This window comes from Silurus aristotelis, assembly GCF_946808225.1.
Source record: "Silurus aristotelis genome assembly, chromosome: 21".
NCBI lineage: Eukaryota > Metazoa > Chordata > Actinopteri > Siluriformes > Siluridae > Silurus > Silurus aristotelis.
The window spans coordinates 14,244,150-14,257,561 of record NC_139594.1 but is presented as its reverse complement, the minus strand read 5'-3'; the positions used below and the strand labels follow the sequence as shown (position 1 = coordinate 14,257,561).

Below are 13,412 nucleotides of genomic sequence, written 5' to 3'. Positions count from 1 at the left end.
GGGGGAGGGACCACCTCGATGGCCTGCTTCCTTAGGAGAGTTTTTACTTCGTGTTCCATAACTAGAGCCTGCTCAGGCCCCTCCAGAGTTACATACTTTAAGGAGCTCCTTGTACTGGACAGGCTGTTGAGGCATGTCCACGGACTTGTCCATTATGGAGCGCCACACCCTCCCCACAGGGGGAAGAAATTGCCAAATAGCGTCTTCTGAACCCTGGGAAAAGGTGCTGGATCTGGCAGGTGAGGAAGGAGAAAGGGACAAGTCCATCTCCATTCTCTCTGCCAGGTCCATTTGCAAACCCCATGACCTCAAATGCCAGGTCACCTCGGTGGAAGCAGAGCCAGAACCAAGAGGCATGCTAGCGAGAGCGCCCTAAGTGAAGAGCGCTCTGGAAGGTCATGCGTCTGCAGTGCGAGCAGTCGGCTCACAGAGCATGCTCCACTCCCAGACAAGCTACACATAGCTTGAAAGACCGCTTGCCCTTGGTTTGCTTTTAAATAAAAAAATAAAAAATGTACCGGCAAAAACAAACACACAGAGCGCTTCCTGAACAAACCAAAGCTAGCACCATCTTCACTGCATGTGCTTTTATAGCTTCCTGGTTGTGATGTCACATTTTTTCTGTTGGACTGATTACACACGTGGTTCAGAGCGTGGTTTTAGCTGAATATTTGGATAGAGTAACTGTCCAGATGTGTGTAAAGCTGTTATTCATGCTAAGGAAGGATTTTTGCATTGAAAAGTTTAATGTCTGTACATTTTTATTATTTGGTCAAAGTAAATCTTTATACCTTTAAATTACCTAGTCTGTTGCATCTTAACAAGAGGAACACCGAACACCATAAAAGACAAATCTTTAGATAGACGCTTTTTTTAAAAGTAAATTGCAGTCATTATTTTTCCTTACACAAAATTACATGCCTGAACATGCATACATTAATTACTCATTTTTTTTAATTATTACTCATTTAATGTTTTCAAGCTATTAGGGATATTATGGAACAAGTTGAAGCATGCCATGTTTTAAAAATGTGTCTGTATTACAAACAAACTACTAGTGAGCTTTGATAGTGGCCTCTTTAATAGCAGCTAATTAAATCAGTAACGTTAATGCAGAGGGAATGAAGAGGAACTCTGGGATAAAATGGTTCACACACACTTTATTCAAAATAAAACCATTATTCATAGTGTCATGTGGAGTTGACTTTAGGGTTCATGCCTTAATGATTCATGAAAGTTTTCTGTATATTTATATCTGAAAGTATTTATTTATTTTTCTTGTTCTGCTTGAACTTTTAATCTTTGTATTTATCTTGCTTTTTTGTGAGTCTGTGATAGTGGTTTAAATGTTGTAGTTGTGTTATTGATGGGAATGATTTCAAATATAGTCGCACGGTTTTGTTCTGTTTGCTTAGTAGCTACAGATTTCATTTTGTTTTTTATATTAATCTGTTACTCTCCATCACCACAGGGGGTCAGTAGTTTAAACAGCTGGTTGAGCAGAAATGTCTAAAACTCAATGCTTCTTGGATTTTGCAGTAGCTGCTTTTTCAAGCTGCTCAAACCAGGGCTTTTAAGTCATTTTACCCATTAAAGTCATTTTTGCCAAGAGCATGTATTTATAAACTTGAGCAACATATGGAAAAAAGTTTTGGAATGCTTTATTTTTCTAGCCATAAGTTTCTCCAAACTGTTTCCACCAAGTTTAAAATGAAATAGGATGTTTTTGGATGCATTAGGATAATATTTTCCCTTCACATGAACTGGGAGACCTAAACCTGTCCCAGCCTGTCAGTGCTCCAGTGCATAAAGCCAGCTCCATGAAGATATAGTTTACATGGTTTGGAGTGGAGATCTTGAGTGGCTTGTTCGGACCTCAACACCTACTGAACACTAACTGCACCCCAGGCTTCATCACCTTACGTCAATGCCTGATTTATAGTACTAACACCTTTGTGGCTGAATGAACACAAATTTCCACCAGCACACAATAAAATCTAGTGAAACATCTTCCTAGAAGAGTGGAGGTTATTATATCAGCAAATGGGGACTAAATGTAAATGTGTAATGTGACATGGTTAAATCATTATACCCTTTAAAGTCATGTTTACCTAAAGTATGTTTTTGGGTAATGTTTGAAGTAGTGTAACTTATAAAGTTTGATTTATTGCTGAGATTTAACTGCTTGTTATAATGAAAAACTTTTGCAGTTTTGAAGTTTTTTAAACCCTTTCTCATTAGACCATATAAACAACTTCTTAGACTATCACCAGACCTTGAAAAGTGTGTAAAGTTTGTACTGCACAACCGTTCAACGTGTCATTTTTTTATAATGGCTTTCAGTTTAATGTATATTTTGTTATAGCGTGCCTTTCTTAGACTCATAAAGAATATGTAAATATATGAATCCTTGTGATATTTAACTATTTAAAACAAAGAATGATATAGAAATAAAATATTTAAGGCCAAAGATTAACTTCATTATACTTCAATTGCAGCTGCATACCAATATTTATAGCCTACAGTAGTAGAGATAAGCCTTCTAGTGTTTAAAGTGCTTTTGTAGAACTCCACCCCTTAGTTGTTTTTTTATTGTTGTATTGCTTGACCTTTAATGAAAAAAAAAACCAAAAACGTATTTTGTTAAATTGCATCAATACAAAATTAAATTTTGTAGCAATATTGAGTATAGTAACAATTTAGCATATAAAACCAGCTATTATATTGAATTTGGCATACTATGTCAGTTTTCCGAAGTCAACTTTTCCAATGCTACTGGAAAAACATCTCTCATCAGTCTGCACTGAAGGAAAAGTAAGGCTGCTGGCTCATAGCTAAAATGCTGAGCAGGTCATTTTTCAGCAGACTCTATACGTCCTGAGCGGCTGAACATTGCACCATGCACAATTAAGTCTGTTTTTGGATTGAGCCAAAAGCAGTTTGAACTGAATTTTGACTGATTAATAGCTTACAAATGGCTGTTTTTACTCTACACTTGGCAAGAATTCTACAAAATACTGGAACAAACACATATACCAGGCATAATTAAGCTGTTTATAGGAGTGTTCAATTATATCCAAGAAAGCTGCCACATGGACATGTTGGATTGTTCTGGATTTTTCCAGAAGTATAAAATCCACTCTGAAATACAGTTGCTAAACCAACAGTATGTATATGTTTATCCCCTGAAAAAACATTGATCCCATTGGGTGACAATAACATTTCTAGCAATTCTCTAGCAACCTGCATTATTGTTATATTGTAACTATTCCCCCCCCCCCCCCCCCCAACAAACACACACACCCACACACACACACACACCCCACAAAAATTGATAATATTACACAGTATTATACTATTATTTAAAGGTTTTAAAGGTGATTTGAGATGCATTGCCTGTCAAAAGTTTGGAAACACCCAGTCTTTTATTGACTTAGGATCTCTTTAAAGAAGCGTGCAAGTGCCTTTGGTTTATATGCAACAAAAAAAAGGTAAAAGAAAATACACACAAACATTGGACAGGGAATGACTGGAAGAACGTTCTGTGGACAGATGAGAAACAAGCTGTCTGGATGCCAACAGTGTAAATTTCATCTGTACATTTATATATTTGTTTGTAAATCTTCATAATGTCTCAAAACCACAAAACACTAGGTGTTCACAAAGCTTTGACAGGCACTTTATTAGCAAATTGAGTACTGAAAAGTTTGTGCACAGGAATGTTTCTTCCACTCAAACCTGCTTCCAAAGGAATTCCTAATTCCATTTACTCCTGCTGACACTCTTGATTAATCCCACAGAAGGTTTTTCAGTCTTTCCTTCTTTCACATAAAGTTTGTCCATTCCCCTGCATTCCAGCAAGAAGTTTAATCAATTCCTGCTGCTCCCACAACAAAATTTTGCTTTTACAAAATATTTGATCAATCCCACCAATATCTCAAATTCAAATTTCATTTACAGAATTTGGCAGACAAACTTATTAAAAACAAGCATGCTAGCATCTTCTCTATATCTTACACAAGTTCTTCTGTTAGAGCCAGAAATGTCAAATATGGACTCATCTGTCCACAGAGGTTTCTTCCAGTCATTCACTGTCCAATTCTTGTGTACTTTTGCCTTTGACCTAGTTTGTTGCATATAAACAAAAAGAACATGCATGTGTCTCAAAAACCATATAAGACTGGGTGTATCCACAATATTATCACGCGCCTGTATATAACCATACATTGTGCGATGTGGGCGGTGAAAGTCATTACAACTGGTCTGTGACATAAAATGAAATATAAATATAAAGATTGAAAATAAATAAATTAAAGAATAAAAATTTAATCATAAAACAGAATTTACTAAATAATTCAATTAAATATCAGTGCAGTGAAATAAATAAATGAATTTACAATAAAATAGAAATTAAATCTTTTATGCAGTATACATATGTAATATATTCAGTTCCTGTGTATGTTCTTCCCCTGTCCCCAAGCATCTCCTCCAGGTTCTCTAGTTTCATCCCACCTCCCAAAACATTCCAGTAGGTTTACTAGCTAAGATAAATTGCCTCTGGGTATGAATGATTATATGAATGTGTGTGCATGGTATCCTGTGATTAAAATCTTTTCCAGGGTGTACAGTATTTCTGCCTCACTCCCAGCATTACCAGAATAGGCTTGGGAACTACCATAACCCTGGCCAGTTTTTTTCCCAGCAGTTACTGAAAGTGAGTAAGTGAGAGTCAGCTAAGTTATTTATAAAACACCATAAGCAGGTTCATACCATAATAATAGCCCCCAATAGAAATAGGAAAGAGTGTTAAAGGTTTCAACAGGAACTCCACACTGCCAGAAACTCGAGCTTAAGACTCGGGTCCAGAATGTGGGTTTTAACATATGAAGGAATTAAGCATTCACACCTCAGTAATTGTAAATAGGATAAAGAAGTCATTAAGGTGAATGATTAGACACTTGTAATGCGTTAAACAGATATTTATACCATTAGGATATCTGACGGTCTGTTTCTGATCACCTGAAACCACATTAATTCTGTGACTTTTTTGAGGAGAGGGGGGTCTTGAAGGTTCTGAGAGATCCAGTCCCAGGGTACACCGCTTACATTTATTGAAAGAGCATCCTCTCAGCTCATACCTGATCCCTTTTTATAAGAATTGTATGTTCTTTTTAAACATTGAAATCCACATTTGGTCCTCATTTGTTGTTATAATAATTTTCACTCTTCTGGAAAGATTTTGGAGTGGATTTATGGACATATGTGCCAATTCAGCCATAAGGGTATTAGTAAAGTAGGGTAATGATGGATGCCTGGGCTTCATTTAGTGTTTCACTTCATTCCAAATGTGTTTAATGAAGTCAGAGCTCTATAGCAGGCAACTCAAGATTACCCACTTCTGCCATGGTAACCATCTTCATGGAGCTGGCTTTGTGCACAGAGAAGTTGTCATGCTGGAACAGGTTTGGGTCTCCAAGTTTAAGTGAAGGGAAAATGTCATGCTATTGCTTGCAAAGTCATACTATGCAATTGTGTGCCTCAAACTTTGTGGAAACACTTTTGAGAAGAATATGACTGGAAAAGTCAGGTGTCTCAATACATTTGCCGATATATTATAAGATTATGGTATATTTGATATATTAGATCATGAGATGATGTTTGTGGAATTTTATAGCAATAAAATAAAATCATATCAACATATTTGGAACTCAGTGTTCTATTAATTCTATGCATCAACTTATGTTTCACAATGCTGAGGTTTATCTGTTTAATTCCATCACTGATTCACTGAAATGGAAGCTATTCAGCTGTATCTTCTTGTTTTTCCAAAGTGTCCAGATGTTACATTATATTAACTAAATCTAAATTTAGCAAGTAAAATTGTATTTGGAACGGAATATTTTTTTGGTTTTATAGTTTTTTATTTGACAATAAAATGTATAGTAGACACCAGTTTTTAGACCATTGCATGCAGGTCTACATAAGGAATCATTTTTCTGTAGCCAAAGCTGACCCTTCTATCTACAAGGGTTTTCACTCAAATATTCTGGTACTTGGCAGAATCTTTCAAATCTATGGGAGCTTCTCAAGAACTTCTACACCTCTTTTACCCAAACAGTCCTATATTGTCAGAAAACCATTCCCAAATATTTTACATTACTTCTGGGGGCTTTTTTTTGTATGCACTTGTTTTGTCAATAGGTTTGTTGCTTGGTATGTAATGATAGACCTTTTTACTCAAAACATCTTTCTTGCAACTCTATCAGACTGCTTGTTTTTATGGAGGTGGCATCTTGACAATAATAAAAACTAAAGTATTTATTTGTTAAACTTTCTATGTTTCCTTTTGCCATTCTCACTATCGTACTTAAATTCCAGCTGCTCATTATGACTGATTGGTATTACACTGCTTATGTATTTTTATATCTAATACTTTAGTGTTTTTTTTGTTTACATTGGTTAGAAGTTTTTTTATACTAAATTAAATAAAATTTTCCAAGTAAAATGATTAAAGATAAATCTATGTAAATGATGACCTGAGGCTTTAAGTGGTTAAATAGGAGGTGATATATCACTTATATGTCAGTTTTTAAAGAGTTTTTTCATCAGATAGAGTTCAGCTACAGCAGAAATGGCTAGCTCTAGTTTTAATTGTTGAGTGATTCTATCTCACACTTGTATAATGACTCACTTGATCATCAGCACCAACAATATCATGTGAGATCCCTGTGATGCAGCAGTTTTCCATAATCTACTGATTTGTTGAGAAAAAACAATATGTAAAATGTATTTGAATTTTGTGTATAGTTTTAGATATTCTTTATGCATTTTAATGAGACTTGATGGGTGCCAAACATTTTCTGGTTTTATATATTTGAGGTCAAGAAAAGCAAGTATTCATTATATATGATTTAATACTTTGTTCGATGTTTTATTTATATAAAATAGTATATGATGTATTTGTATATTTTTTATTTAATATTTTTAATATATTAATTTTTGTTTATAATCATGGAGAGTGACAATACTTCTTTAGCAGACTGTGTATCATTGCAAGACTCACTAGCATTTCTTCATATATATATAATTGAATATTTTTGAGATCAGGTCAATACACTCTATTAAGTGTTTTGTGCTCTTGGAGTTAACATGCTCAGATCTAGTGTGTAGGCCTTTAAAAGGAGGGTCTGTGTGCATATGTGTGAGTATGAGTTTGTGTGTGTGTGTGTGTGTGTGTGTGTGTGTGTGGGTTAGTATTTCTCAAGCTTAGAAGGGGAGTGGTCCTGGTGGTCTGGGCTGGAAGTCAGTGCTGTGAACAGCAACACACATACACTCAGTGTTGAGTGAGTGCTGGGGTACACCATACACATATACACACATTCGGCTGTGCACAGCCCGAGCAGACAGGGAGGGACGTCTGACTGAGGAAGGACACAGAGAACAAGAGAAAAGTAAAAAGGAAGCGATTTGTGCTGACCTGACCTTAAGGCCATGTATAATCCAGCCAGCCTGTCTGGATATGTGGAGGAGCAGTGCTTTGTGCAAGCATATGAGAACGTCAGAGAGAAATACAAAGGTACAGCAGCCTCAAACTTCTATTATGGACCATGTGTGTGTGTATTTGTGTGTGTGTGGGTGGGTGGGTGCATACCGGTGGAAATGACATGACCCATAGCAGTCTGGTGATAAGTCATTCCATATCGAATTGCACAGATGTGTAGAATAGCGAAGCTGCTTGAAACACTTAAGCAATATTTTGCAACACGTCACATGACTATGATGTGCTTTTATGAGTACATTTTGGGAAACCTTCTGGTTGCCTTATGTTTTTTATTTTGGATGGCCACCATAACTGGCTGGGAAGTGTGATTACCAACAGTTTTTTTGGCATAGTGCTTCTTATGAATTCTGTATTTTGCACATGACTTCATTTTGGTGCATGTGATTGGCCATCGATGATGAACATTTCAACAATCATGGGTAGGCGTATTTATCAACCTATATATGAGATTATTACTGGCCGTAAAATAATTACAAACTGTTTATGAGATCCTCACATTACATTGTATTTTGAGCATCCATTTATTATCTGAAATGTGATAATATAATCAGAAAAACAAAGGCAGCCATAAATCTGATTCAGTGAGTAAAGGAAACCAATTTGCACCAATCACACTAATATGTTAATCTCTAACGATAAATTATGTTAAAACAGTCTATATAGTTACTGTTGAGCCACCCTTTCCTATAACCCTGTTCTTGCCTGTTCTAACCCTAACCCTAACCCAATTTTTTTGATCGCAGACGGGAACTCACCCCCTCCACTGTAATCTCATACACAAGAGCATTTTTAGCCATAACATTAACACTGGTTTTTGGTTTCTAACTAAATAAATTTCCTAGACACTATAGTTCTTACACGTTTTATACATCTGACCAAATTTGTGTCTTTGTTCCTGGATTTAGTGTATTTATGTAAAAAAAAAAAATCATAAAATATGATTATTAATTTCTATAACAGGATCAATTTCTAATTCATCACTGTTCTGCCTGTTAACTTATACAAAATTTTTTATAATGACCAATTACTAATCACCATCCTTTTCATCTGTCAATTACTGATCACCATTCTTCCCAACAACTAATCACTGATCCCCATTCTTTTCCAGCAACCAATTAATGATCATTATTTTCCATGACACATAATTACTATTTCTTTCTTTTTTTTTTTTTACCAATCCCTTATCACTACTGTTCTCAAAAATGAATCACCTATCACCATTTTATTTAGTGAGCAATCACTGATCAGCATAATTTCCAATGACCAATTACTAATCAGTATTCTTTTTTCTTAACTGTCACTGATTGCCAAGCGCATCCTTATGCCATCATCATGACATCATTGTCCCCCAATCGAAAATTACTAATAATTCATTTTAAAAATGAACATTCACAACAATAAATCATGAACATTAACTGATCACCATTCTTCCCAGTGACCACTTACTCACCAATTATTTGTCCCCAATGCACTTCTTCCTCGCTGCATTTATAAGTAATAAAATATTATTTTCATGTACATTTTCCTTTATATGTATTCACCAACGTCTCTCTCTACCACTGCATTATTTTGTTTATACACTAGATGGTGTCAGAAAAAAACAAGGTTTGGTGCTCTTTTCCAAATATGTAAATTGTTAGTTTGTGGTTCCCTGACCATAAACTTTATTCCTCCTTTAGGAAATGAACTATAATCTGTCATTTTCCACAAAATGGTATACAATTTTCATACCAAATAGTTTAACCACATCATGTTTTTTGACGTTTTAAACATGCATTAGCTGATGTTCACATACAATTCATAATAATATTGAATATTCAAGAGTAATACAGAGCTGAGTTTAAAACCAAAGCTATGTGTTTACATAAGCTGTGTATATCGGATGCAATAATAATATTGTATGCTACAGGTGGATGTGTGTAAATATGTGTGCAATTCTATTAGATTTTACAGTATTTGTGAACTTCAACACAAAGCAGAAATAAAAAATAATAAATATAAATGTTTAATTTATATTGTTTATTTATATCCTTTTAAGTTAATCTCTAATGAGTGAGCTAGAGGGAAAGAAAATTAGGGAAAACCATATATAAATATTTATTCAAATAGATATAATCTTATTACACTACTTTACCTGCATGTATGATTTAAAGTGGCCAGAATTCTAGATTTTAGTATGATATGTTAAAAAATATTGAGACACCTGCATGGGTTGGACTGGAAGGTCTTGAGTGGGCTGCTATAGAGCTCTGACCTCAATCATACTGAACACCTTTGGGATGAACTGGAATGCTAGAACCTTAGGCCTCTACATCAGAATGAGCACAAATTTTCACAAACACACTCCAAAATCAAGTGAAACATCTTCCCAGAAGAGTGGAGGTTATTCTAGCTGCATGGATTAAATGTGGAATGGAATATTCAAAAATCAAATATACACTGTTATGATCAGGTGTCCACAAACTCTTGTTCATATAGTGTTTATAAAATAAATAGCAAAAATTAGTTATTTTAATTTTATGTGATGTTTTTTTACTCTAACAAATCTGCTGCTTTGAACTAGTTTAAAAGTTCTACGCATTAACTCCCAAAATCACTAACTTTTATCATATAAACTGCTTCTAATCTGCATGGATATTTTTCTCCCGAGCACTCCCCCCATGCTTTCCAGATGGGCAGTGTCAGTTTTCATGAGCTCCTTTTGAAGCTGCTCGACCCCCCATTCTCGCTGCCGCTCAGTCTTTCCACATCTGCTGTACTAAAAACGGGTTGACCTTTGACCTTGATCTGCTCTGACCTGCCTATCTGAAGAATCAGAGACATGGTATGCTTTAACAGACGTCTGTGTTTACTTAGTAGCATGAAATGGCTCAGATCAGTCAAATGGACAAGGGCATATGCAGTATAACTGTGCAGACTAAATAAATGGGCGTGTTACTTCAGCGTATGTGTGTTTGCAGTCATGCTTACTGTGGTGTTAGCTTTGGCAGACCTCTGAGCACTTTTGTTTACAGCTTTAAATGTTAAAATTCTCTCTTTTACTCACACATAATATATTAAATTACCATCAGTTCCATATTGACACACTTTCATAACTTTAATATTTCAAAAGATTCATACACATGGGAAATGGAGCACTGTGTTTTCATTCAAATTTCATATCATGAATTTCTCCCTATTTTAATTGGTATTCGGCTTGAAATAAAACACATGGTTATGAGTACAGGTCAGATACATGCATATTAATGATGGCTGACTCTGAATTTAACAATGTCAAATGTAAAGGGGTTTTTCCTGGCATTTGCACGTATTTTCATTGGTTTAAAATCAATCTCATTAAAAGTGTCAGGCGAATGGTTGTTAAACAGTTCTTCTTTAAAAGCCAAGCAATACTGAGATAAGATAATATCAGATTAAGTCTCAGTCCTGCTGTCAGGCTTACTGTTATATAAGATAATACTATAGGCATAGGTGCAGTAAAGTTAAGACTAAGGCTACATCTACACTAATACAGATACATTCGAAAACAGCGGTTTCATCTAAAAAAATTTTGCATCCCCACTATCATTTTCAGTTTCCCAAAAGTTGCTCATCCACACGGAAATGTCTAGAGCTGTGTTTTCAGATCTATCTGGATTGATAGATGTACCATAATATATTTTAACACAGTAGAGGTTGACAATATTGAAGTGGGAGCCTTTAATTTCACATACACATTACAGAACAGAGACATTTCATCCTTTGGTTATCTTTTGATGCAGAGGGGTTTAAGGGCCTTGCTTCAAGTCCCAAAAGAGGGACTTTGTTAATGCTGGGACTTGAACCACTGTCCGACTGATTAGTCAAGTCAAGTTTATTTCTATAGCGCTTTTCACAACAGACATTGTCTCAAAGCAGCTTTACAGAAATCAACAGTTAAGGTCAACGGTGTGTATTTATCCCTGATGAGCAGCCCTGGTGACTGTGGCACGGAAAACTCCCTTAGATGTTATGAGGAAGAAACCTTGAGATGAACCAGACTCAAAAGGGGAACCATCCTCATTTGGGTGATATCAAGAGTGTGATTATAGTCTTTAAACAATACAGAACACTGGAGAGTGAGAACTAACATGAGCACTGGAATGTAAAATTATGAGTAATGTTCTTTCTACAGTCTTTTACAGTCATTTGCAGTAATTGTGATTATCAGCCTGAAACCTTAACCATTGATCCGCAACTGCACCAACAGAACCAAATATAAAGAAAATACATGGTAGGGTATCAAGGTAGTGTGGTGTAATCATGTGTAAGTTTATGATGGTAAAATATTGTGGGTTAGCATGATAAAATGATTGATAAAATGAAGATGAAATGGTGATAAAATGGTTCAGAGATCAGTTTATCCAGGTTGCCAGTGAAAATTTTATGACAAGATATATGAATGTTTATCACAGCACATACAAGAAGTATTCATGAATACATTAGAAGTCTAAAACATACCAAGAACCAGTTACAGAAAACAGAAAGCTGCATGATGCATGGGCTGTAGCATGGACTGTCTTATAAACACACATGTACACACGTACAAATACACAAGAATGTATTTAGGATATCAGTGTCTATAAGTACAAAGGTCCCCTGGTGGTCTAGTGGTTAAGATGCAGCGCTCCCACCGCTGCGACCCGGGCTCGATTCCCGATCAGGGAACCATCCCCAGCCACTCTTAGTGCCGGTCCCAAGCCCGGATAAATTGGGGAGGGTTGCGTTAGGAAGGGCATCCAGCGTAAAACATGTGCCAAATCAAACGTGCGGAGGATCCGCTGTGGCGACCCCTAACGGGAGAAGCCGAAAAGAAAGTAGTAGTGTCTATAAGTACATAATTATACACCATTAAATATAATGAAACCACTAATATAGACACAATATCGTATTCTAGATTTATTCCCCATTTGATTCCCCATGTGCTTCTAAAAAGGCTTTTAACTAGATTTTAGGGTGTGGCTGTGGGGATTTGTAAACATTGAACTACTAAAATAATTTGTAAGGACGGTGTGGATGTTGTATAAGGAGGATAATTAAAATAACTAAATGTTAGTGCGTGAAATGTGATCGTCTGGCTTTTCACCTTTTGATGCAAAAGGGCCATTTATTTTTCTTTTCTAGTTTTTTTATTAGTCATGCAGTGAGACAGGTCTAGTTTGTCTGCCATTGAGGTGTCACCAGGTTAACAGTGACTTCAGACTTTCTGTGATTGCTGTCACCACACATAGCTGTAACTTCATTCATTTTCATCTTCTCCCGCTTATCCATAATTCGGGTCGCGGGGGCAGCAGTCTAAGCAGATTCCCCAGACACTTCTCCGTGTCCAGGGATCGGGCTGTCAAGGCCCCCGCCTTCGACTGCTGCCCAATCCTCTCAGCACCGGTCCCTTATGGTCCCTCCTGCAGGTGGTGAGCCCACGGGAAGCTGTAACTTCGTTTCTCTGATTATAAAAATTATTGACAAGAAACACAGTCTCTAAGTTACAGCACAATGCAAAGGAGGTGTGTCTGAGGTGTGTGATTCCAGATTAATCCCATTATTCATTTAGACAGCATTTACTAGGCAGAATAGCTCACATGACCTACTTAATCCACCAGTATAAAAATATGAATATGAAGTATTAAATATAAATAAATATATGAGGTCTAAAGCATGTCATGTTTGACGAAATGATAAAGATAAAGAATGTATGGACAAACGTTTGTGGACACTTGACCATAAATGCCTTTTTTCTTTTACATGCCATTCCCCATTTGCTGTTATAATAACCTCCACTCTTTTGGAAAGATGTTTCACTAGATTTCGGAGTGTGCTTGTGGAGATTTGTGCT

General features: G+C 36.1%; 2 protein-coding genes across 2 annotated transcripts in view; both read left to right on the top strand.

Moving 5' to 3' along the window:
* The window catches only part of LOC310716425 (uncharacterized protein), a 49,548-nt gene that overhangs the window by 20,858 nt on the left and 15,278 nt on the right, over positions 1-13,412 (top strand). The window lies entirely within an intron of this gene.
* pleca (plectin a) overlaps positions 7,322-13,412 on the top strand; it is a 92,870-nt gene continuing 86,779 nt past the window's right edge. The window contains exon 1 of the mRNA XM_083523460.1: positions 7,322-7,576. Coding sequence (XP_083379586.1) covers positions 7,492-7,576 — 85 coding nt within the window. The 5' untranslated portion in view covers positions 7,322-7,491. The remainder of the gene's footprint in view (positions 7,577-13,412) is intronic.